The sequence below is a fragment of the Centrocercus urophasianus genome, unplaced genomic scaffold, assembly GCF_019232065.1.
Source record: "Centrocercus urophasianus isolate 14NV4802_14NV808 unplaced genomic scaffold, USGS_Curo_1.0 seq_14, whole genome shotgun sequence".
Taxonomy (NCBI): Eukaryota; Metazoa; Chordata; class Aves; order Galliformes; family Phasianidae; genus Centrocercus; species Centrocercus urophasianus.
Genome location: NW_024884586.1, coordinates 15,849,674 through 15,877,484, shown reverse-complemented (window position 1 = coordinate 15,877,484; position 27,811 = coordinate 15,849,674). Strand labels below are relative to the sequence as shown.

Sequence of the window (27,811 nt, the reverse complement as noted above, 5' to 3'; positions counted from 1 at the left end):
AAAATTCAGTGCAGGTGTCTGTAATCTATAGTTTTATTATGACAGAAGAGATAGTGTAATTGGATTATGACTTAACAGCATGAAATGCTTCTGCATACTTAAATCTCAGAATTTTCAGTACAGCTTTTGCAGAATACTCATAGTATTAAAGACAGATATCTGCAATAATTGATCTAAAATACAACTATTTTTGCCTCAGAAAATGAGGAAAAATACAAATTATGTAAGTATATAATAAATGATATTAAAAAATATAATTAAAATAACAGCAACAAAAGAAGGAAAAAAAAGCAAGAGAGAGACCTAACTCCTGGAAGGTATTTGTATAAATAGATAGAAAAACATGGAATAAGTTTTGATGGAAATTATACCTATATTGGGAAACAGACACCACTGAATGGGTATTTACTTTTCCCCTAAACAAACTGCAATATTTTAAATGGAATCACCAGCAAGAATGGTGAGAACAGAACAGATCGTGTTTCTAGTCTCGTATGTTCTATGTAAATCAAAAGACTAAATAGCTTTAATGGTCTCTAGCACATTAATTCTACCACAAGTTCATTCACTGTTTCTTATTCCTGATGAATGACTGAGTAAAATGAGTAAAACAAAAACAGTCCACTAAATTTGTAAATCAATGAAGGACAATGAAAAACCATAGTGCTTTCCTATTGTAATGTAGATCCAAAACTAGAGTTTGTTGTATTTTCACTTCAGATTATTGGCATACAACAGTAGCAGTAAAAAATCAACTAAAATCACAGAATCACAGGGGTTGGAAAGGACCTCAAGATTGTGAAGTCCCACTCTCCTTCTAAAGCAGGTTGCCTAGTAGTTACACGGGAAAGCATCCAAGTGGGTTTTGAATACCTTCAGAGAAGGAGACTCCACAACCTCCCTGAGCAGCCTGTTCCAGTGCTCTGTCACTCTTAAAGTAAAAAACAAACAAACAAAAAAAAATCCTCACGTGCTGATGAAACTTTCTGTGTTCGAGCTTGTGCCTGTTGCCCCTTGCTCTGTTTCTAAGCCTGGCCCCTTGCTAAGCCTGTTCACTTGACACTCATCCCTCAGACTTTTATAAGATCCCCTCTCAGTCTTCTCCAGGCCGACCAGTCCCAGGTCTCTTAGCCTTTTCTCACAAGGGAGATGCTCCAGGCCCCAGTCATCTTTTTAGCTCTTCACTGGACTCTCCCTAGAAGTTCCCTGTCATTCTTGAACTCACAAATGGACACAGTACTCCAGACATGGTCTCACAAGGGCAGTAAAGAAGGGGGAAAAACAATCTCCCTCAACCCGCTGGCAACACTCTTTTTAATGAGCACCAGGATTCCATTGGACTTCTTGTCCATGAGGGCACACTGCTGGCTCACAGTCAACATGTTGGCCACTATCAAAATTATTAGAAGTATGATAATTTGAAATGCATAGACTACATCTATACTATGAATCCAAACGTACCTAATAGTCTGACTGGTGCAAAATAGATTGCTCTTGTTATCAAACTCTCTAAACCTCTTAAAACAGGGTAGAAGCACAATAGATAAATAAAATTGTATGGCGCTAGCTCTCAATCACAGCCAAAGAACTGTTTGGGAGAAAACTACTTAATAGGAGTCAAAAGTATGCCAGGAACTGTTCTAATAACTTAATAAGAATACAGAATACTATGTTCCAGTGCCTGGGAACATTCCCTGCCATTGTTTAAGCAAAAATAGTCTTAGGACTATTTCCTGGCTCCCATCTTTCACTTCTCCCAGCACTCAAAGAACCCACAGTTTTTTTTATAGCATATTCACAGAGTCAGCAAGATCAAACAGAAAAAATGTCAAAAGTGATGCTTCAATGCCTCATAATGTTCCACTGTTTTCAAGCGGGCAGTTAGTCACCAAAACATACCACAAATTAGAAAAAGTAAACACTGATATTTAACCTTCTATTGTAAGAAAAACAACTGTTATTTGTACCGTTCAAAGCTTAGGGAAACGTACTATCATCCACTGAATCAAGACAGTTAAAAGCAGAATAGTCAAGCACTCTGCTGCAGGCAACCTCATAAACAATACAATGCTCATTGACAAACGTGTGGATTTCTGCATGTACATTTTCACTAAATTCTTTATTCCTTGATGTTACAGTCTTCTAGAGGAGAGAACCTCACTCAAATTTTAGTGAAAATATCAGCTTTGAGTGAATGACATCAAGAAAAGGTCCACGTCATCTTAGTTATCACAAACATACTTAACACAATCTTCTATTTCCCTCTCTGTATGGTGGTACTTTTAACAGTTCTTTTACATACTGTCTTCCCCTCACAGTATAGGGGGGAGAATGAGGGACACAACAGAAATTTTCTCTAGTTATTCTCTTTTTGGTATAATAACCTGCTTAGCCAAACTCTCTTGTTTATTTCATAATTATAGCACCTGTATATTCATTGATGATACAATTACTATAGTCATGTTTTTCAGCTAACATACATTTTCAATCTCCAAAGTTAAACAAAATGTCATTTTTGAATTTTTCAAATTGAAAGCAAAAAATATTCTGCTAGTGGGAGATGGCACTGTAAAATCACAAACTTCCTGAAATAGGTACGTTTTAAAAAGAGTGAAAAAAAAATGAAATACTACTCTTCTAATTGTTTGCTTGCTTTATCACACATAAAACACATTATTATACTATATACAGTACTATTGAAGCCCTTGGGTAATAACTTACAGAAGAGACTTCTTTTACCTGTTCTTTTCAATGGCTTGATGATGAACATCTCTGAAAAGACTGTCTTTTGGTTAAACATAGGCTCCTAGTTTTTTCTAAGTATTGCTCAGACTACGAGGAACAAACTAAATGTAGCCTCATTAAATCAAATTTATGATAATATCATCCAAATGAAGCTGCAGTCATCACTATTCACAATCATTCATCTAAATGATTTCCCAAGGAGATGTCCCAAAATTATATAGCTGTCACAGTTAAACATGTCCCAGCAAGAATGCCATACGGTACTATGATTATTCAGCAAGAAAAAATCTTACTAGGATGCTCCACATCAAGTTTCTGGTTTCCGGAATTAGGGAGACTGTTGCTCTTTTTATTTTATTTTTTTATTTTTATGTACAGTCACATAATTAGTAGAGGTGCATATCTGCAGTTTCAGACCATGGACTGTTTTGCATTCCATACTAAGCACTACAATCTTCAAAATCCTGAAAACCACACAGGTATTTTTAAACATAATTACTACAAAACACATTAACTTGCATTCAAAATACAGTCTTAGACATTTCAGTTTGGGATCATCAATCCCTACATAATAGGCATTTTAACCTTCATAACGACTCAAAAACCTTATGCCCAGCATTGAGAATAGGCATGCAGGATAGGAGTTTGCACCTTAAGGTTTTTTGTTTGTTTAAGGCACAGAAACAAGGATAAAAATCTGAGAGAGATAGATGACACATATTTGAATGTTCCATTTAGAAGTCTATTGCTTCTCATAGATCTGATACACTTCTGCCCAGTTACAATTAGAACTGTAACCAGCAATTTCTTATTAAACTCTCTTGCTTGAAATACTGTTCTGCTGCACACACAAAATTGTTTTTGACATAAGTTTTCTTATTTCTGTTGTATGAATTCCATTAATATATAAGCATCCACTTCAAACTATAGTGCAATTATTTCATTACAAAGATACAGCTAAGTGCTCTACCAAAAGAACTCTTAATGTTTCCCTTCATTTAAAAAGCATTCTCTTTTTACCTGTAAGTAAGTTATTCTCCTCTGCACCAGATCTGTTAGATCTTTGGCCTCTTTTTCTCGCCAATCTCCTGCTCCATCTGTTTGACTGAGGTAGTACAAGTCTGTCATTATTGACCTATAAACAACAATGGAAAACAATTGTAATATTACAACACAAGAGTATTAAATGAAATAAAAGAAAAATGAAAGTTACTTCAGTTATCGTCTCAAAAAGTTTCTTCATCCAACCCCAGAATTTAAACAGCAATCAAGAAAGACACTGTTCCCCATTTAACATATGTTCCATAACCATAAATAGTTATAGTGTTACACAGGAGATGGGCTATAAAAGAAAAAACATCCTGAATCATTCTCACGGACACTAGAGAAGATGCTCTTTGAACATAGTGGAACCCACAGAAAGTAAATACTGTCATGTGACCACAAAACCTAACCTTATGATCTCATGAAAGAGGTATCGGAACAAGTCCAGAATCTTTTATGTATACATATATTTACTCCTATAAAACTGTGAAGTAAACCAGGGACCAAAAAATTCACAGGTGTTATAACACAAATCATGACACAGCTGTCACAGTTAAACATGTCCCAGCATTTAACCACTTGGAGTTACGGAGACTTCCTTTGATTTTCTTGCTGGGAAACATGCATTCTTCAGTTTACAGCTGCTGTGTTCATTTGAGCATGAGAGACCATCACTTTGGCTTAATAATACAGACTTATAAAAGATATGGACAAATACCCATGACCAGGGTTAGTCTCCATACTGGGAGCTAATAGTAGGTGGACCAGTGATCAGGCCCAAGATAGGAAAACACAGACAAAAGATGAATCTGAACAGGCCTATTAGAGGATACTGTAAGGGCTAAGATATTTATTAAGTCACATTTGTTTTTTCATTGTATTTCTAACTAACAGCATTAATGGGTTGTTGCTATTTTTGCTTTCTAACACAAATTCAAATCTCGGAGGCGCTCTAAAAGTATTTTGCTCCTAGAAAATAGAATGCGTAAAGAATCAAAGAATCTGGATCAATGTTTCATCTGTCTCAAAAAAAATCAAAAAATACATTAAGACATTTTAAAGCTAGACATTTATCCTAGTCACATGACAAAAATCACACGTATCAGCATCTTAGAGACCGTAGTTCAATAAAAACTCAGAGGACAAAAATATATATATATTAGTCACCAAATTGAAAGGATGCCAAATACTACTCATCAAAGTTTGGTCAGCTATCACAAAAGCCAAAATAACAACTCAAGGGGAAGAGAAGGAATAAAACATGGGTAACAAAACTACTTTGCAAACAACAGAATGCTAATATAGGATACAATCACAACAACTAGTAGTTTAACCTGTTCTTTTACATTAACTCTATATCAAACAGCCTTTCCACTGTTAAATAAAGCTGATCTCAAAGACTGTCTTCCCTCTAGCAACTATAATATACTTGCAACAGACTATATTGTTCCTTCAGTAGAAGTAGTGATGAAATACTGGACTAAGACATCTGCCAAGACCAGCACCCTCGGAGAAAATCTTCACAATCCAAGGACACAACTAAGAAATAATGATTAGACATCAGACAGTAGAAGCACTATCGTGTTAGTAATAGTCCATTTGCATTAAGGTCAACAAGGAACTCCAATACTACTTAGCTTGAGTCACAGAAACTGTCTTGAAGTCTGTCATCTCTACAGAAACAAGTCTTACATATTACACAAGACCTTGTTCATAAGGAAAATAGCTACTTTGCTTCAACAGCTATCTTGTCACTTCAAAATTTCTTACCCACACGTCAGCTTCCCCCATAACAAAGAAATTAGATACTGCTGTAAGTACTTAAAATTAACAATAATATTTTTCTCATACTATAATTTAGATTAGAAATGTTCAACTCTGTGTGTACATATAATGCCAACTTAACATAAGAAATTTCATTTAGTTAAGATACATAGGCAACCATTCTTCATTACTTCAGTCAACAAAAGGACTCTTCCAAAAGAGAAAAACGTCAACAATCAAAACACCCAAAATCCTGTGATCAGAGTCAATGACAGCATTTTATTGGTTCATTCTAAAGTTATGCTTATTTTCAGGGAAGAGGTCAGACTGCGTGTAGGGAAGAACAGTCTAGGTGGCTACTGAATATCCTAAGGGAAAAGAAAATCCCAGAGACAGCAGTGCCTCACAGGCCAAAGGCTGCACATGGGAAGGCTAGGAGTCATCTTGCAGCTTACTAAGACTGACATGACAATGAAAAAAGCAGACCTTAAAGGTGAAAGAACAAACGTACTATGGACTAGAGGCAACAAAAAAGAGCATCCTGCAGCACAAGATCTTTACAGTACCCAAAGTCAACATTGCAAATACAGAGTACACAGGTTGAATACAGCCAAACATTTTTGAATGTCTTCTCTTACGTTGTTTCTTTTTGTTTTCATATTTTGAAATATCACTCCACACTTTCTTAAAAAACAAAACTAGCCACTAATTTCTCGGTTTTCAATTTTTGCCTAAAAACTTCAGTCTTCTTTCAAGACCGCACCATATAAAACACCTGCACAAATTTGCTTCTAAGACTCAACAGGCATCATGACATTTTGCTTTTGAAAAATAATTTAAGACTACTTTTACAATAAATTTCATTTTTTTTAGAAGAAGCACAATTGTTATTGATTGTATCTTACAAACTTCTTCCAGTAATACAATGCTTTCAGACTTTCAAGTTGAGTAATGCACCTGACATGCTATAGGGAAGGATGCAATCCAGAAGGACCTGGACAGGCTTGAGAGGCGGGCCTATGTAATCTCACTAAGCTCACTAAGGCCAACTGCAACATCCTACATCTTAGCTGGTGCAATCTCAAGCACAGATACTGAATGGGCAAGTAATGGCTTGAGAGCAGACTGCAGGAGAAGGATTTGGGAGTGCTGCTGATGGGAGATCCAACATGAGCTCGCAACATGCACTTACAGCCCAGAAAGCTAATCATATAATCAGTTGCATCAAGACAAGAGCAACCAACAGGTTGAGGGAGGTTATTCTGCCCTTCTACTCTGCTCTCAAGAGACCCCATCTGGAGTACTGTGTCCAGCTCTGGAGACCCCAAGAAGAGAAGGACATGGAGTAGTTGGAGCAGGTCCAGAGAAGGGCCACGAAGATGATCAGAGGGCTGAAGCACCTCCCCTATGAGGACAGGTTGAGAGAGCTTGGGTTCTTCAGCTTGGAGAACAGCTTTATAGCAGACTTCCAATACCTGAAGGGGGCCTACAGAAAAGCTGGGGAGGAACTTTTTATAAGCACATGTAGTGACAGGATGAAGGGAACAGGAACAGGGTAGATTTAGACTAGATATCAGAAGAAATTCTTTACTGTGAGGGTGGTGAGACACTGGAACAGGTTGCCCAGTCAGGTTGCGGATGCCCCCTCCCTGGAAGCATTAAAGACCAGGCCGGATGGGGCTTTGAGCAACCTGGTCAGAGGAAGGTGTCCCTACCCATAGCAGGGGGCTGGAACCAGGTGATCTTAAAGATCCCTTCCAACCCAAACCATTCTGTGATTCCATAGAAGGATTCATCTAATGAATTTCAGAGGTCTACAACGTACATTTTCAATATTTAGTGTAAGAAGTATGTGCTTCTTCACATCCTTAAGTAAAGACAGAAATGAAGATAAGGCTGTCAGACAAAAATACAGGTAACTTGCACATTGGTTTAATGAACTAGCAGTCATTGGTGTTGGAAAGAAAGGACTAAGAAAACAACTCATGCTGGGAGGCAGGGTGTATGCTAACTGTCAAGTTGTAGCCTGAACCACTCACTGATTGAGCACCTGGGGAAACAACCCAGTCAGCTCTAGGAACACAGATGTAGGCAATTCCTGCATGACCAGAAGGGGTGGAGCCTGGCTGCACCCCTCTTAGACCCCATTTAAGGGCTGACTGCCACTAGGGAAGGATTCATGGTTGAAGATCCATCCCTCCCCTGTGGTATCTTTCCTGCAAGCCCAGATCTTCAGAGATGGGTGAGCACCTTTCCTTTCTCTTGTAACACCATTTCATCAGTGCTAGTCCCTTTGCTGTTATGCTCCTCTATTGCGTTTCCACCCCATCAATCTTTCTAACTGTAATGGAGGGACATAAAAGTATTCTGCCATCAAATCACACCACGATTCAAGATTCAACTGTTGTCACAGCCTAAAGTCAGCTAAGGTATATAAACACAGCAGTAGCATGTACAGAAGTTATTTGGTCTCTATGACAGATCTCAGTAAGTCTGACATTATACTATTTGCTCCAGTTTTGGCACACAGTTTAAAAGGTATGTCAGAGTCAATGACTTGAAGTCTAAGAAGTCAAAAAGAAAATAACTCTGGAAGAAAATAAATATTTCTGAGTTAACTACTGAAACAAACTGCCTAAGGAATTAGTAGCTTATTTGTTTGTTGACTGTTTAACTGAAGACCTGAGATCTTTCAGAAAATTATTCTTTAACCAAGCACTTCTTTTACTTCAAACATACATTATTGCACTCAGCAGAGAAATAATTGGATGAAACGTAATGACCTATTTTATATAGATAATAACTCCAGATAATTGAATGGTCCCTTCTCACTTTAAGCACCATCAATCTGTGACATTTTAGTGTTTGAAAGATTAAATTACAAAATTAAATCAACTGAAGTCTTTGCCCAGACTAATAATCAAAAGCATTATTTTTAAACTATTGGTTTTAAATATTATTTTACATGACTTCCAAAAGTTTCTTACCAGGTTTTCCTTCTACTACAGTAATATTTTCAAAGGCTCATGCTTTACTACTGATGTTCAAACATGCAGGTTTCTCAGCTTTTTGGGGAGAGATACTTGCTTAAGGTAGTATATTTAATTAACTCCAAAATTTTCTTCTGACTGTTTACTAACAAGACAGAAATTGCCACTGTAATCCTGTTGGAAAGATAACATTTTAAATATAATAGGTTTACAGAGGTTTCACTGAATTTGTAACACTTATGAATTAATTTTGTTGAGGATGAACAAAATTCATAGCAAATTTTAGTATACTACAAATAGTATTTCAACAATATGGAGGCCAGAATATCAACAACATAATGAAAACTTCAATAAAGGTAATTTCTAATATATTCTCCATTAAGCTTTTAAGGTGGGGGAAAAATGACTTCAGAATGATAATTAATCCTGAAATAATGACCTTACACAATCTTAAATGAATTACAATTACGTAATGATCGAATGAGCAATGTAATTTATGACACCATGATTTGGATTTCTGATGAAAATAGCAGGGGTAACATACAGAGGTTTCAGTTGTTACAGAGTAGTGCTCACACAGAGTTATGGACTTTCCTACTTCTTGTGCTACCCTGCCAATGAGAAAGCTGGGGATACACAAGGAGCTGGGAGGGGAAACAACTAGGACTTCTGACTCAGACTCAAAGACATTCCATATCATATGGAGTCAGCAATAAAAGCTGGGGTGAAGAAGGAGGTGGGATGTTCAGAGTGATAAGGTTTGTCTTTCCAACAAACTGCTGCATGTGCCACACCTGATTTTCCTGCAAGTGTCTGAACATCAGAGAGGAAGTAGTGAATTAATTCCTTGCTTCACTTGCTTGCACTCACAGCTTTTGCTTTACCTAGAAAACTTTTATCCTGCAAGTTCTTACACTTTTATCTTTCCAATTCTCTACATTCCACCTTGGCAGAATGAGCAAGAGGCTGTACGGTGCTGAGATACCTGCCTGCTGGGGTTAAACCAAAACAGCATACATGAACATGCATAGATGCAAGTGAAAAGCAACAACTGGCATCTGAGGCCCAGGTCTTTCAATTAAAAACCGAAGCTAAAGAGTCACACTGTAAGCTGTAGTAACATAAACTGAATATATAATTTACACCCCCCACTAAATTATAATTTTGTTTTCATGCATCAGACATGCTATTTTAGCCCAAATACCAGAAACTTATCCAAATAAATTTTTAAGCAGTACATCAGTGTTTTATTTAAACCAATCCATAGTCCTTCCACTATAAATGCAAATGCAGCTAATAAAAATACCTTTCCTGATGCCCCAAATCAGACAGAAATTCATCTATGCGCCTCTGCAGTTCACTTCCTTCTACATTTTTTAACTTCTTTAATTCACTCTGGAGGAAAAACCAAAGTTCTTTAGCCCCGTTTTCAATCCTTCTTCTTAGTATTTCATGGTCTTTTCCAAGGCCTCCTATTAAAATCAGAGAGGAAAAAAAAGAAAAAAACCACATCAGCAATTGTTAGAAAACTAAAACATTTGTGACATGGAATACCAAAAAAAATTTCAGAAGTAAAAGAGAACTTATCTACTAACCATCTCCTGTCTGCTTCTTATAGTTTTCTATCTGCTCTTTGGCCTTTAAAAGTTGCTCCTCTAAAGCATGTACTTTTCCTGCAGCTGGTCCCTGATCAATGGGTCCATCTGGTATCCTAGGACATACAAAATAAAGAAATATGATTTATAAACAAGTTACATTTACTAAATTTTGTGTGATAAATCATCTCTCCTCTGACTTTTGTTTCATGTTAGTTTACTGTTCTTGGCTTTTATTTTTCTCTTTAACTAGAAAAAAATCAAATATATAAACATAAATATATTGAAACCTCAAAGACATAAAATAGAACAATGCATAGCGTACCTGCAGCACATAGATTCAACCTTGCATTACACTGTGCTGTTTACAAGACTTTCCTTCAGATACAATATCAACCCAAGGTCCTTCTTAGGAAATCAGTATTTGCAGCAGCTTAACTCCTTTTCTGACAGGAATAACCAAAGCCATTTATTGGACCGACAGGCACACAAGCAAAGGCTAATTCAGGGATGTGCCTTTAGAAGATTCAAGTTCTGACTACATTTTATTTTTTATGAAAAGTACATTCAGCTCTTGAATGCTGGCTATGTATTTCTAGAGAGCCAGGACTCCGCCATAGCAGTTCCACTTTTGAATTAATTGTCCTACATATATAAATATGATTTCAATGTGTTTTGTTGTTGTTTTGTTTTTTTGTTTTTTAAGATTCAGCACAAGATCCTAGCTTCTTAAGTGCACTATTTTGAAAATTTTTCATGACTGCACTTATCTCAGTGACTGGTGACCTAAAGCAACACTAGCAAATGCAACATCCATTTGTGAAATCTCTGGTGTGTAAGCGCAAGAGAAATATGGAAATACAGATCCTGAAACCTGTGAGTCAGCCTATCAGCCCTTAGAGTATTACAGAGGTTTGCTTATCATCTCAAATTGAATCAACAAATTAACAAACTGAAACTGTTGAAGAATAGAAGTTAGATGATATCGTCTATGTGCTTCATGAATTAAAAATTGAGGGAAAATAAAAACCCTTTTTAACTACGCAGAAATGAAATTTCTGGTGGATCTGAGCATTAAAAATTACTCCATTTTTTACAAAACACAGCAGTAGCAGTAGCATGTACAGAAGTTATTTGGTCTCTATGACAGATCTCAGTAAGTCTGACATCCCTAAAATAATCCCTAAAATAATAAAGAATACAACCTTGGAGAACACAAAGATGATTCCTCATTATCACCAAACAGTATGTGATCATAATGAGATACTCTCTGCACACATACATACATAGTTTCAAGACAATGAAAGATCTTCTGCCAGACCAATGATGCCTCTTGCACAGAGAAAATGGAGGCTAGAAGGATTTATCATCACCCTAGAACTGAAATTACATCTCAGTAGAATCTTCAGAAGGCTGTCATTAAACTCAATGTCTCTCAGATCTGGATAATGAAACAGTAACATAAATTTAGGAGATGATAAAGTCCATTTGCAACTAAACATTTGAAAGGCGTAAATACTCAATATGCATTTGAGAAAAGTGTATTACATGAAGCACTACATTAAGACCCGACCCTCCTTTTTTAATTTCACCTGAGAGAGGGAAGAAAAAGGTAAAAGAAGGTTATGTGGACTGATTGAAATTTAGTAAAAAATTCTAGTCTTAAAACTCCATATTAGAAGCAATTTAGGGATAATGAAATTAGCGTGAGATATTTTGTCTGCTTATTAAAATTCTTGCCATTCATTCCACCATGGTAAATAGAAAGGAGTGATCAATAACTGCTCATCTGTTTTGTTGCATGTTGAGAGAGCGAACGTAGCAAAACCATAGAAAATATTCTAAGCTTAAATGTACTCACAAAACATCCTCCTCCTGTATAAATAAGCAAAGACCACATATTCGTGAGTTTAATTCTCTGACAAATGCATAGTACAATACTGTACCAACACATGGCATTACCATGTGCAAACCAACATTAAAAAAAACTGCACTGAAATGAATTTCAGCTCCTACAGCACGTTTTATAACCACAAGATTGAAACGCGCTTGTAATCCATCTGTTTGGTATCACAGTTTAGACTGTGACAGGAGAACTCACCATAGAATTACTGTAAGTTTTCAAGGAAAAATAGAGCTGCTTATTTTGTACAAGTCACATTCCATAAGAGTAGAACTTGTGAAGTAAGGTATGTGATATAAATGTGTTATCGTTGGAAATCTTCAGACAGCCTACAAACCCTCCAAACTTAAATTCAGTCTGCTAAGGTAGCAATTAAATCCTACAGAAGGATGGATAATATGAATGAAGCACAATAACTGTTATCATCTGATACAACCAAGACTTTAAAAAAGGAGGAGCACATGCCATTTAAAACTCAACTTGCTCTGACACAGTGCAGGGAAAATGTTTACATGCAAGATAAAAAAGAGCAAGGATGGAGGTAGGAAGGGATTATCCTAAACTACTTCTTTGGATTTTTAAAAATTACACCACTTTATGATAAAGAAGATAACTTTTTTTCCTTAATCTGTTACTTTGTTAGACTTGGATCTACTGTCTTCCTCCTATCTTAGAATTAAAGAAAAGTTTCTCCTGAGTAATTAGCACAGCTTTCTTGTTAATGCCTTCTACAAGTACATCCTTGAGTTGAAGGTAATATTTGAGGGAAAAGTGTTTGCAATCTTTAACTACTTTCACAGTATTTATTCAGATAGCTTCAGATGCAGACAATCCTATGAATAACACATACTTACAGATAAGATTTCTCATTGAAAAAAGTTATATGTAGGTTTCCATACCAAAGTGAGCCCTGACAACTGACTTGCTCCTTAAAATTTAAGAAGTGAATTTAAAACAAGTTTATCTGAATGATGATCACTCATGTCAACTATGATGAAAATGTCAGTAAGCATCTAGCACACAACCTTCATTTATTGCTATAACATTGTAAATTAAGTTATAAATACAAAATAAATAGATTTATAACCCATTCACACAGTCAGCCATGATAATACATCAAACAGTAGTTTTATTTTAAGCATTTGCCTCAGTACTTACAAGTTGTTATATCCACATGCTGTTTCTTACCAGTTTAACATAAATATCACTCTTTTACATAATGAACTCATAAATATATTACTGTAGAACTTTAAACATCACAAAGATTAGGTTATACAGAAAAGCAGTTTCTGCTTCGTAACTTGTTTAATAAATCGAGCTGCACTCTGAGAAAAAAAAAGAATTAAGTGTTACCCCCACTAGACATATCACTGAGGCCATTTTTTAAATTCTTGTAATATAGATGGATGGTAAATTAACCGTCTGTAACCTGAATCTCCAAAAGCAGAAAGAACTAAAAAAATGTAACGGAGCAACATTCAATTAACTGCCAAATTGTTAAAATATTATAAACAAATTTTAACCAGAAATTGTAAATATATGCTAACATTGTCCAATTTCCAATCAATGTATTTAAAAGTTTACAATAATTAGTCAGCCAAAAGGAAAACTGTTAGATGTCAAAAGCTCACACAAATACTGTAAGGATAGGCAGCAGCAGATACAGTTGCTTTTAATCAGTTTCAGATCACTTAAGAAAGGCAGCGATCACGATTTGGTCATAAAGAAAGAGTAGTTTACCCCTTTCTGAGGATCACAGGTTACTGGAAGCTCCCTCACGAGAGAATCTCCAAGTAGAGATCCTTCTGTGTCAGCTGCCAGTCCTAAAATGAGGTAAGGGAGCTGAATTGTTTGCACTTGTGGTCCCAGGGCTGGCGATGCCTCATCACCAGGTGCTCCATCAGAGGCTCAGGCCATGACTTAACAGTTCCCATACAAATATTTTCTCATTCTTTCCTTTCCCCTTTCTGAGCTCTTTGTATAGTGCTGGAAGGTTCACAAATAACTTAATCTACATTAGGATTGTCTTTTCTTTATTGATTATTAGTGAGTACAAACAAACAGAAGGAATTTGTTACTTCACACTTCTAAGATAAAACTGCCCTAGTAAATAAAACTGAAAGGAAATACTAAAGGTTACCTCCAGTGAGAATTCCTAGCCAATTTAAATCAGCAGTGCTGATTTACACCCACTGAAGATGTGCCCCTTTCCTTAATTCATTATTGAAAAAAAACAAAAACAATAAAGAGCAGAAATTCACAGCATATACCTGAATGATTTTCCTCCTCACACCTTGGCCCTGTGAGATCATCTCAGCCTCGAATTTGCATCATTTAAATGCATCTAATAGAAAAGAATATTTTAAAATAATATTTTAAATTGCATCAAAAATATTTTTGCATCCAATTCCCTTTCAGCCCTTATTAGGTTCTGCAGGCTTTCGGCATCCAAAAAACTGCTCAGAAAAATGGAGAGAAGTATTCTAATAATTAAATTTGCATATAATCAATTGATACCGGGGTTGGATTCTGTCCACCCTCAGCTCCAAATGCATTAAAGCACTTATAGTGCTCTTCCAAAATGAAAGTACTATCTCTTTGCTCCGAAGCTATACTCAGAAATACGAAAATAATATCTAGAATAATTGGTTCTTAGTTTTATTTGTTTGATTACATTTTGCCCTTTTTCACTCCTGCTCCACTTTGTAACACTTGGTCCTATTCAAGTAAGAAATAGGTTATTGTATTTATTAAAACAATTGCAGGTTCTACATTATGTAATGTTTAGTAGACTTTAGGGAACTGTGACATATTAGTAAAACGGACATAATATGACCACATTTAACAAGATTATCTGTTTTCTGAAAATGATGGTTCCTATAATGTCATGCAAATATGCCAGGAAAGGGTGCCACTAACAACAAAAGACAGAACTGCAAACATCTTCTCAGCAACTTACAAAGGAGTACATGAGTACTCTGAACCATTAATACACTTTCAAATGAAGTCTAGGGTACAGACGATGGCATACAAACACCTTTTCCAGCTTCCATTCACAAAAATCAGAAATTGTAAAAGTAACCACTTTAAGCTCCCCTCCTCCTGAAGGCCTTATGTCATTTATATACAACAATGACAGCTTTCAGCAATCATATCGTAAATGTACTAGTAAATTCAAACTTCAGGCAAAATTGCAATGCAGGCTAACAATGAAAAATTATGCAATACTGTGATTTATTCTACATTCTAGCATGTTTTGCACAAGTGATAACAAAAATTGTACTGAAAATTTCTCTTCTTGTTGCAAGACCTATGACATCTATAACGTGCTCTTGAAAAAGCTCTTTCAATTCTACTGGAAATAGAACAGTAAAATGTATAAAAGAATTTCATGTTATTTCTATTTTGTACAGATGAAATGTAGGCTACTTCTAAAATAAGCCCAGATTTGCTCATACCAATATTGTTTATAAATATGTAAGGATTGTGGTAATTCTCCAAAACTCTTTACACAACGATAATCACGCACATAATTTCTAAAGCTCGGGCAACACAAAACACCTTTAATTTCATTTCTGTTTGGCAATACTAGTATAGATCTGTGCCTATTTATAGCCAACAAGTAAAGTTTTCACATGGGATCATAGTGACAAAAGAAAAAGCTAGTCATTTCTCACTTAAGGTTTTCCTAATTCTCTGTAAAAAGGAAACGATACCTGAAGTCATCAGAAGTGCAATACCAAAGTGCACTACATTCATAAAGGAAAACTTTAAATTCAGGCAATTTTCAAAAATATAGGACAGTTCCAAGTCACACCATTGCATGGTCAAGGTACTTTTTAAAGTATCTCACATAAACTCACAAAAAAATGTTATAAAAATATGAACCATTCCCAAAACAATATGTGCAATAAAATCCAGACATAAAAATGATGAGAACACGATGTGAAATCAAACACAAATATTTTAGAAAAAAAAACACAACAAAACAAAGACTTCTCACTGCCCTAAACCCTAATTCTACTCCCCACCCATTCCACACACCCTACAGAGAAGAAAACCAACCAAGGGTTAAACACGTTTTTGTGTTTTAAGTATCATAAAGCAAAAAAGGGCCAAACAAAGCTTTGTCATGGATATGACAATTAACAGCTTTCATGTGCTTGGTTTTGCACATGCTTAAGCTGCTCATAGGGTCTTTTTTCTTGGTTGTGGGGATGGGAGGCTGATACATCAATTGGTAGCAATACAGCATTGGAAAGATCACTGCTTGTTGCCATATACTTGGCTTCGTGGACAATTAAATGTAACTAAGCACAGTATGACTTAGTTTCAACCATCCCATATGGTTGAGCTTTTTTATCAAGTGAAGATGAAGTCAAAGAAGCCACAGGAACCCACTTTGATAAGATATACTGGGCAATCAAAACGTACTGGTTTTAAACATATTTTACTATGTAACTAAGGATTCCGAGCAATTAAAGATCAGATACCAGTTTTCTCTAATTTCAGAAATCGGTTCGATGACTTCTAGCTACACAGTTCTTGTAATCATATCCTCTTGCTGTTCCTTTCCTCCTTGCCAAGCTATCTGATATTAATGGCAGAGCTGAATACTATGGTAGTTTTCTGCCATTCACAAAGCTTCTTTGCCCACTGAGATAAGTTCACTTGAGGCATCTTCTCCACCCACAAATTTTATCTAATTATGTCAAAATATGTTTACTAGTGAAGTTAATCAGATGTTTATTACTGCAATTTTCCAGCTAGGCACTCCTGTTAAGTTCAAATTCCCAATGACCTAAAGTTGGAATTAATATTGAAACATGTTTAAATTTGTGAGTATACTTAACCCTGTTTCATGACGCAATATATTCCACATCTAGAGCAACAGCAATCCTCTAATTTATTTTCTGAAGTTGAGGAGATTTTGTTTCTTTGATATATGTTTACAGCAGCACTAATCTCTTGCAGGATACAAACTCAAACCACTGACTGTTGGCTACTGCCTCCTGTTAAGTAGCCACGTCACTCTAAAACTGTGAACAGGCTATTTTAAAGCCAACAGTTATTTTTACCATCACTTGCTCTATCTGGTCAACATACAAATGAGATACTGAAATCCTTTATCACACTTATGATTAATAAATGATGCGGGTTGAACAGTAAACATCTTTCAAACATATTTGTGAATTTTCTACAAAAACATTGTGGACTTTGTTCAACAAAAATAATGGAAAGCCTTTATACTGTCTTACGTCACTTCCCTCAAAGTCTACTGCTTCACCAATCTCAGATCACTTCCTTCAAAAAACTGTATCTTCCAGTCCCAGGTACATGTAAGTGTGCTGCTAATCAAATAGGCCTTTAAAGTCATTTTAGATTTTCTAGTGCAGGAATTTCAAATTCTTCTATAGTTACATAAAATCACAAGGACAAAAGGTCTCAGAAATATCTCAGTAACATATTCATATAAATACTGATTTGAATCCAGTTATGATCCTAGTTGATCATCCAATCTAAGTCCAGAAATTTGCAGCAATTATCTGAAGTACCGAGAAGGAATGTTCTACTCTAACATGCCTAGACTAGAAATAAACAAATTGTTTTATTGATACAAATCAGAGTAAACTATATGTTTACTCTACATGTTACATAGACATATTTACATTTTGAAAATAAGTCAGGAACTTATTTACAAAAAAACACTGCCGTTGAATTATTTTCTAATTAGCACTTTGACCTTGCAATGGATCTTATATTATCAACCCTAGCAAAGCACAGCGTACCTCCTCAAAGCTTGTGGCATGTTAAGACTCTGTTTTTAGGCTCCAGATATCCTGCTCATCCAGGAAGAAACAAACATTTCCAAGACAGAATGTTTGCTGACAAGCTTGAATTAATTGCTGAAGGCCCTGAATTTATTGCCAGCTATCAAGAGCACTTCTGCATATGCTTTGGTGCCTGAATGTGATTGTGATGGAAAAGTAAATGAATTCAGATTACTGAGTCACTTACACATGTTTTAAATACCACTCTCCCATTCCCTAAAATTTTGTACTGAGTTTTGCCTCCACACTTGTCCCCGCAATTAAGTAAAGCTTTTAAGGTTGTGTGCAGCGACGTTCATGCCATCTAGATGCAATCTGAGTGTGGCATCACATCTACCCTAATAAGTTCTTCCTTTTACAAGTTTTTGGGAAAACAATGCAGAGATATAAGAAGAGATACCTATATCAAGAGCACTCTGTCTGAAAAGATGAAAGAAAACATTTTGAACTGTAATAGTTCCAATTCATAATGCAACAAATAATAAGGAAAAGAGAAATGATCACACAATTCTATAAGTACCATTACTGGTTTAGCAGCAAAGTAAAGAAAAAAATTAGTGATAAGCAGTTCATCTTCAACAAGTTCACACATACCTTCAACAAGGTGTACAAATTTTCACCATTTTAAAATGAAAGCTTTCAGTCACTTCACACAAATGTACAAAAGTCACTAGCTTTTCTAATTGGTTCAAACATCACAACAATTGCAGCTGTTTGAAGTCAACAGTGAGGAGTCAGTCACGTACAGAACTCTGTTATAGTGGCAGCAGCACTCAGACAAATAACTTTAAATTAAAGCAAAACAACATGCACAATATTATTTAACTTCTTTAAATGTTTTGGCACATTTTCCATTAAAGCACTGGCTCAAATACTTCCACGTTTTTAAATATGCTAAATTTGAAGCTTAAAACAAAATTTAAATCTGATTTTTTTTTTTTTAATAATTTTGTCTTTAGATCCTACCTGAGAGATTCTGCCATCCGCCTTAAGTCTTCATTCTGTTGCTTTAAACGTTCAAGTTTAGCAAGTATCTTGGACAATTCGCGACTAGAATGATCTGGGTGCTCACTGTCTCGTACCAGGTGTCCACCAATATAGAAGAGTAAAGTTCCCCAAGCAAAGAGGATGAGCATAATCCAACGCCAGGAACCAGTCCATGGCCGCATTTTCAGATGCTCAGTTCACTCCAGAACTGCTTCTGTTCACAAAGCAACACACATTTTAAGTCCTTAGCCTGTACAGAAGTGGATAATTTCAGTTCCTCCACTTCACCACATTGTACTGAAGAAAAATGTTTCTCAGCGTTTGTCTCACTGCAACTCCTTAGCGAAGATCCTTATGGAGTTGAACATAGAGAGAATTAACATTGTATTGTTCTTGGATTATATTCTGTGGAAAGAATTTAAAAAAATCTGAAATTATAATTCTGATACATAACAATGTATTTGATTGCTATTAAGCTAGATGTGTTATCATTAACATTCAGTAGATGGTCAAAAATGTTATTACTTTCCGACAAGTCAGAAAAGAAAAGCACTTCTAACTTTCCACTGAGTTGAAGAACAAATCACGTAAACAATGCGCAATTCTGGTCTGTAAATGACCAGAAGAAACGTAACTTTATATAGGAGTACATATATACATACATATACACACACACCCATACTTATATATACACACGCATACACACACACACATATTCATACATATATAAGACTGCTTTCTATAGCAAAAATATTTATCAGTTCTGTCATTTCAGACCTGAAAATATTTTTTTTTTAAATTCCATGGTAAACCATGGAATGTTCCATTGGCAACCTCATTTATCACCACCAAAGAGTTTTTACTCAATTATAATTTCACCTCCATTTTTTCCCCAATTTCATGATTTCTCTTTTACATTATCTTATCATAAATACTATCCTATAACTAAACAACCATAGCCATTTGAACAAAATATTTTACTATTGCTAAGTACTTTGGCCTAAGGTCAGTTGTATCACAAATTAAGCATGGCAAAGACTGTTATGAACAGTTTCTAGACACACAATCTATCTTCCTTTCATGGCCCCTGAAATGCCCATTTAAAATTAAGGCCAAAATTCAGACAAACACAGTTTCTCTCCACACCTGTCCACTGCATTTGCCAAAGAAAACAATAAACTCTTAAAAAGAAAGAGGAGAGATTTCAAGCAAGCCCATGTGGCACTGTTATACTCACACACTTGAAAATCTATCTTGAGCTCAAAAACTTTTTAAATTTTTAATTTTTAAAATGATGTCTCTTCTGTGTTAAAACTACCCAAACCATTTTGACAAGTAATATGAACACAAGTATGAAATTGCCTAAAAAGTGCCATCTCTCATCTAAAAACACTGCATCCAGTAAAAAAAAATGCAAAATCATCTCAACTCATTTTCTACTTGGTAAACTATCATTAAATAACTGAACCAGAACAGTCTAAAGTTTAATCAAGAGAAACATCCGAAGTGTTCACAAGCATTTCTCCCACCTTTTTATCCTTATGCCATTTATATTCAATTTTCAAAATTACCTTTATTTCCAATTCTCAGATTTGTAAATCTACCAAATTTTCTCTGAGATGCTATCCACACCCACATTCTCCCAAATTATTCTTCTGTGTAATCATTCCTTCACCTTAATTTTTTTTTTCCTTCCATTCAGCTTTTTCTGCTGTTTCAATTCCATTTCAAGTTTAGAGAAAAGATTTCCCAATAACTTCCAAGTTCATTCAATCCAAGAGATACGCACTGAGACTTACTTCCACGTAGCAAAAAATCAAAGGTAAAAATTAATTTAAAGTGCTGAAAATTTTCTATGGTATTTTGTAGGAGAGCTTCTGTTTTATAGGTTTGAAAGAGAGATGAGAATTCCACTTAAGACTAGTAAGATGGCATGCAGGATGGAAATGGAAAAGATCGGTAGTACATCTCTCAGGCCTTTCCATGCTTTTTTTACAATATGAAGTATGACCTGACATGTTTTCTTTGAAAGCAAGGTCAGAATTCCATGTTTTAACAGCAAGCCATCTTCTAAAGATCTCTAAGATAGCTTTATATTATATTATTTTTTTAAAACTTGTAGAATAAAATAATAATAATAAAAGAATACAAGCCATACTCAGAACTCAATGAGGAGCAAAGCAAGCTTAGAGTCAAATCAGCTACCTGCAGGAGCAGTTAAATTATAAAGCCCCTGTGGACTGAAGTTAAAGTTCTAAGTGGTAAATGGCTATGCTTACATTTACACCACAAAAACTTAAAGTGAATGTTAAACTGAAAGTAAAGTATCACCTACAGTAAGCTATTTCTAAGGTTTAATTTAATCATGTAACTTTATTATAAGAAGCCAACATAAAGCGTATCAGCATTTAATGAAGCAAAAAAGTTTTGATAAGTATTTATTATTATAAATCATTAGGAAAACACATTCATTAATGCACCAGTTGATAGGAAATGAAAGCTGTAAGAAAAAAAGTCACATTAAAATTTATTTACTGCTAAATGCACATCATAAAAAAAAAAACCTGTTAGAGTCACAAATTTATTTAGACTCCATTAAAAAGAAGATAGAATATTTACCTAAGAATAAGTGTCTCCTTTAATGTCTTAAAAATCATATTGTTCATACTACACATGTAAGCCACAATTCATTGTAAGTATAGAAAATGTTTTGTGGTCAAACTAGAAGGAAAGGTTTTTCTAAAAACCACTACTTCCCAGGAGTGAATGCAGTGTTTACAAAACGACCCAGAGGAAACGGTAAAGAGAATGCAAACTTACTTAAACTGATTTCTGTTAAAAATGAGAGACTGGTGTGTATCTCCATAATCATCAGAAGGAAAACATGCATACAAGTCTAAGTACTTTTGTTACAGCAAAAGGATTAACTATGGGTGCATAGTATATCTTTTTTCATTAATGTCTTCTGGTTATTTACAGATTAAGGACATACTTAACATTAGAAACTTCCATGATTTAAATAAGGTCTTTGTTAGCTTACTACTTGCAACATGCTTTTAATAACAAATTCAGTGAGAGAGTGGAGATTTCCTGCTTGTTTTTGCTTGCTGGCCAGAATTATGGCCCCAGAAAAGCATTACGTTTTTCTTGGCAATGTAGTTTAAGATATTTCAAACTTGGTTCTAAGCAAGCTAACCGAGCACTTTTGGCTCAACTATCCACTCTATTCAAGTGTACCTTGCATAAGCTGAAAAGAAAGAAAAAGCCATTCATGAAGCAGAATTCTCACATCATTATAGCTAATACATACAGCATTTATATTTAATAACATATACATTATCTACAATTATTTTTCACAGTATGAAATATGAAACTCACTCCACTATTAAGGGGTATAACATTGACTTTTTGATCACTAAACGTGAAACATTCAAAAAGCATGATACATTTTCTCTACATGCGACTTAGATTGTACTCTCTCATCATTGTTAATTTCACTTAATACACAATTCCACCAACTAAATTATCTCCTTTGGAAAGCACTCTACTCTAAGTCAAGCACACTGCTCAGCTCTTAGGAAAAAAACTGCAAATTCTAACTCCCGTGTGACTACGTGTGATGGCACAGCCTCTGACAAAGGACTGGACACTCAAGTAATAATTATTTTAAGATGAAAATGATGCTAGTTTTTGATACAAATAAGCAAATAGGTAGCAAGTATTACGGGCTTAGAAAAGACTTTTTCAGTCAAAATCTACATCTTAATATTTCATGTAACTACAGGCCACAAAAGCCTGTTCATCAATTAAGTTTCAAAAACAAACAAAACAAAACACCAAAAAACCACACCCACAACTGGTTTTCCTTACCCCATTCACTACTGGAATACTGGTGCAAAACTCCTACTTAGAATGCTTAAAGAGCTTCTTTAATTTTCTAACTAAATTTATACATTGTGAATCTATACTTGTTTTCTTGCACGAGTATAAATTTTGATTAGAGAGCTTAGTCTGTGTTTATTCTGTACCCAAAAGTGCATCTACAGAAAGCAGCCATAATCTTTCTCAGATTTATGTGCTATTTTGAATAGGACAAGCACTTCACCACAGGAGATTTACAAATTTTCCATGTCTTGGACAAGCTCCCATTCAGATTAAGTCTTTTCATAATATATGGAATCAGAACTGTATACACAACAAATAAGATACTGCCAGTATCTCGCATGAAACAAATACTTGCATTTCTCTCTTGGACTTCCTCTGTCTGATGCATCCCAGGCCTGGATTTGTCTTTTTCATGGCCACTTTATTTAGCAGTCCTCAATCATGAAAGCTCCAAATCTTTCTGCACGTATACCTCTTCAAATTGATGAGTTCCCATCCTATAAACAGAAGTTCTTATTATTAATTCTTTCCACTTGGTGTCATTATACTCAGGCCTACTCTACCAGTCTGGTATCACAAGTAAAATTATACCTGCACATTATTCTGATCATTATCTACTATTATCTACTTTGTAACCCAACTTCCATTAGAATCCATTATATTTGGAACAGTCATATCACAACATCATCTTTACCTAAAATAGGTAACAGATGCAGTCCATAAGGAATTGCACAAATTTGTTCTTTTCCAATATTATATTCCTTGCAGCATGAGTCAATGTCAAGTCACACTTTTAGCCACTTCCTTTTCTAATGCCTTTTCTAGAATGCAGACATACATTTTGTAGTATTCTGTATGTACGCTGAATGTATGTTCATTATTGTGTAAAGTTACTCCTTTTTTTCTTTCTTAATTTCTATTTATATGGATTATAGAAAATAAGCAAACATAATCACAAGTCTTTTTTATTCTTACATCCATACCTTCAGCTTTACTACTGCTTCCATAAAAGCCTAATTGTATATCTCTATGGATTCCTCCAAGTAATCTGTGTGATTTTCCCTTTGTATACTCCCTTATAATTTTGTGTGAGATGAGCAGATTATTATACAATCAGCAGATTATTCTCTAATTAAACATTTTCTTAATGGAATTCACCACACATTTGAATTTCATTGCATGCAGATTTATTCAGTAATGAAGCCTTCATATATTATAATTTCTGATTTCAGCAAAGAAAACTCCCTGGCAGGAGGAAATACGAGCAGTGTAAGATTTTTAAGCAGAAAGTATACATAGGACATTGATCCTGAAACAGTTCAAGGGAAATTTAGAATTAACCAAAGTTAAACTTTTTAAAGGTAGACAAGACATCAACAAATGAAACATTTCATGTAGGCAGCTACTGATACAATTTTAAGCAAAAAAGAGGATTGTATCTTAAAAAGAGAAACACAGCTTAGTTTCCAAATGCCTTCGAGGTTCTCTCTCAAATGCCTAGATTAAAAGTAATTGGGATTTTTCTTTCGGAGAGGGAAGAGAGTGAATCGTTGGAATGATGGGCTCCTCTAGGAAAATTATATAGAGAGACTCTATATAATTGCATATTTTAATATGCAATGAATAAAGCAGTATTCAGTTTTACAATCCCTTTTTAACTACTAAAATAATACATTAACCAGAAATATAGCAAGGTAAAAAAAAAAAAAACTACCTTTCCCTTCTATTAACTAACCAAATACCTTTCTAAGATAGTTATCTTACTAAATGAACAGCACAACTACATAAAAAGAAAGGTTTATTTGTTCTTGTTTGCTTACTTTATTAACACCATACAAGTCTAGTCTAATATAGCCACAGCCAAGATCAAATTATTAAAAATTCAAATATCAAGCATAATCTTTCTCCAGAGTAATAAGTTAATAATCTATTGATATCTCTTGCAAAAACCTAATTTCAAAAAGTGAGCGTAAATCTCACTTAAAGTGCAAAGAGGAAGTGATACCATAAAAGAACTGTCTACAAATGTTAGCAAGATACAATAACTTCATATGAAAAATAAATGATTCCTACATTTGCAAACAAAGCCATATCATAATCTAAGGCCTAGGAGTTTAATCTAGACAAACTGATCTTATGAGAAAGGGAAAACGAAAACCTACACCTATAAATGTGAAGCGCTAAAAGAACAAGCTATCGAAACAGATGATTTAAGGAACTAAGGGATTCTCTGCCACTTATTCAATTTAAATTGAAGGATCAAAGATGCTTACTAGAAATAAACAAGTCTACCAGAGTTTAAAAATAACTGAGTATTGGCCTGCACAGTTCAGGTAGAACTTGATAACAAAAAAAAAAGTGCATACTTTTCTTCACAAAACTTAAAACTTACTATGTTCTTAATAAAACATTGAACTTAATGCCCATAGCTTCATGAAATACTTCTGGGAATCAGTAGAATACCACTAAAGCAAAGAAGGCCAGTCTTCTTAGCCTACATAATAGCCACATACCAAAATCTCAGCGTGATCAATAACCACATACCACCTCACAGATCTTGAAGAGAAAAAGAAATCAGAACAACACTGCATGTAACGCACCAGTTCGGTGATGACAAAGACGCATGTAGAAAAATGAAGGGGAAATAAGCTTGGTAGAAAGGAAAGATATAAATACAGGTTACAGTAGCAGTTGTGTATTCTGGGATACAATGCCAGATGGAAACTGTTTCTTGAAGGTACTTATGGAGGTCTTCAGGCCCACCAGCACTGAAGAACTGACTATTAGGAATGGGCATCTGCCAGAGGCAGCAACTGGAGAAAATGGTGAAAGATACAGATGCTGTTGGGAGACAGTGCAGCTAACTGGCACCATAACTGCAATACCATGGGTGAGGAACAGAATGGTAGGGGCAGGAACAGGCAACCTCTAGCTAGTATTTGATCCTTTCATTCTTGCTGGTGCTGAAGCTCTTCACCAAATCTTCTCTCCCACCAGCTTCTGCACATCACTCCATAACAGCTGCAAATATCAGAAACTAGATCAGAGGTAAGATCTTCCTTCTCCGACTGGCATCAAAGCAACATGCAATATCTAAAATAAACAAGAAACTTAGCACCAGTCTGTTTACAACTTAGCTGGATGTCTAAAAATCAAGACAAAACAGCAGACAGACGAGTAAGCTGAGTTTGTAATTGTTATGCAAAAATTCACAACACTTGACAGCCATAAGAAAACTTGATTTCTATTTGCAACCAGGTGATTTTGCAAACTCCTGGTATAGGCAAAGCTGTACCATATTCAGAAGCTGGAAAAGTCACAGAACTGAGCTAAAAGCATTCCTTGCTATACATGGGAGTGTTGGAGATTGGGTGATTCGACAACTGAGCAACAGATATGCCAGAATATGATTTTGAGTGGGCCACATTAGAGAGAAAATGTCTGAAGTGTTTGTTATTGAAATAAAAAGATTCACTTGGAATCACTATCTCGTAATTTAAAATGAACTATTTTCTGCAATGCATTTACTACAAAAAAAAAAAAGAAAAAGAAAAAAGAAAAACACTGTGAAAGACCATTGAAATACTAACTTTGACATATGATAAAGAAGGTACCTTAATTTTAATAGACTGTGCCATAATATACACATCTTAGTGGGTAAAAATTCCCCTTGGCTCTCTAATTTTCTTTTAAATGCTATTCTATTTTCATAGATATTTCAGGACACTGAGCTGGGCTGCATTAAAAAAGGGGTGGCCAGCAGGGAGAGGGAAGTGACTGTACCCTCTACTCGGCTCTTGTGATGCCCCATCTGGAGTACTGCATCCAGGCCTGGGGCCCCCCGTACAGGAATGATGTGGAGCTCTTGGAGCAGATCCAGAAGAGGGCCACTAAGATGATCAGAGCGCTGGAGCACCTCTCCTATGAAGAAAGGTTGAGGAAACTGGAATTGTTTACCTTGGAGAAGAGAAAGCTCCGGGGAGACCTCATTGTGGCCTTGAAGTACTTGAAGGGAGCTTATAAACAGGAGGGGAAATGGCTGTTTACAAAGGTGGATAGTGACAGGACAAGGGATAAGGAATGGCTTTAAACTGAGACAGGGGAGGTTTAGATTAATTATTAGGAGGAAGTTATTCACCCAGAGGGTGGTGACACACTGGAACAGGTTGCCCAAGGAGGTTGTGGATGCCCCATCCCTGGAGGCATTCAAGGCCAGGCTGGATGTAGCTCTGGGCAGCCTGGTTTGCTGGTTGGCAACCCTGTACATAGCAGGGGGTTGAAACTCGATGATCACTGTGGTCCTTTTAAACCCAGCCCATTCTATGATTCTAACTTTACACTCCATAAAAAATACAGCAGACACCTGATTTATAAGCAATGAACTAATTCAAGTACAGCAAGCTATTTGAATTAGCAGGTTTATGTTGCCTCATTTAAACTGCTTTACAGCTCCAGGCCACCAAAATTTGACTGCTTACTGTATCTGATCTTGGCATCACTACAGTAAAGAGCCTTGATCTGTGATGTTATTTTTTTTCACTAAAAGATGAATAAATTGAAACGCTCAAAATTACTTCCTACAGTAGCAAGGCCATGAATAAACCAGACTGCGAAAGCTGCAAGTCAAAATCCCAGACAAAGCTGGCAACAACTTTTCTTTCAGAATTTATATAACAAATTACCAAAAGAGAATGACATATGGCTTTAAAATGTACAGTGTTTAAAGTATTTTTTGAACGTATTAGCTCTTTGTTTAATTTTGTTTAATAAAAACATTAAGGATTAGGATTACACTGTTGTATGGGAACTGCTGATCACAGCTTGAACGTCTGATTGATCACCTGAGGCAAGCAATGAGTCAGCCGTGAGAGCACAGGCCTACACTTCTTGTGGGTTGTTTTTTTTAGGGTTTTTTTCTGCTTGTTTTTTCTATTTATGGCTGCAAGTCATGACTGTATTTAAGCCAGAAATTGTTTATTCAGTTGCTGCTTATTGGCTTACACCTTTACAGTGACTTCAGGCTACGGTGACTTCAGATCCCTAGATCCCATATAAGTGTTGACTACC

The 27,811-nt window shown here is 35.5% G+C and overlaps 1 protein-coding gene and 1 long non-coding RNA gene across 6 annotated transcripts in view; both read right to left on the bottom strand.

The window, feature by feature from the left end:
• FUT8 (fucosyltransferase 8) overlaps window positions 1-19,259 on the bottom strand; it is a 37,258-nt gene extending 17,999 nt beyond the window's left edge. The window contains exons 1-4 of one of the 2 annotated variants that reach the window (XM_042813633.1): window positions 18,839-19,259; window positions 10,139-10,254; window positions 9,850-10,015; window positions 3,766-3,880 (exon numbers count right to left, since the gene is read on the bottom strand). In XM_042813633.1, the coding sequence (XP_042669567.1) occupies window positions 3,766-3,880; window positions 9,850-10,015; window positions 10,139-10,254; window positions 18,839-19,041 (600 nt within the window). In that variant the 5' untranslated portion in view covers window positions 19,042-19,259. Of the gene's footprint in view, window positions 1-3,765; window positions 3,881-9,849; window positions 10,016-10,138; window positions 10,255-11,424; window positions 11,540-18,838 lie in introns of those variants that run through there. The other variant, XM_042813635.1, reaches the window with a different exon arrangement.
• A 3,846-nt stretch (window positions 19,260-23,105) lies between these two features.
• The window catches only part of LOC122157684, a 34,800-nt gene continuing 30,094 nt past the window's right edge, over window positions 23,106-27,811 (bottom strand). For all 4 annotated transcript variants that reach the window (XR_006167987.1, XR_006167988.1, XR_006167990.1 and 1 more), the window contains one exon: window positions 23,106-23,241. This is a non-coding gene — a long non-coding RNA (uncharacterized LOC122157684). The remainder of the gene's footprint in view (window positions 23,242-27,811) is intronic.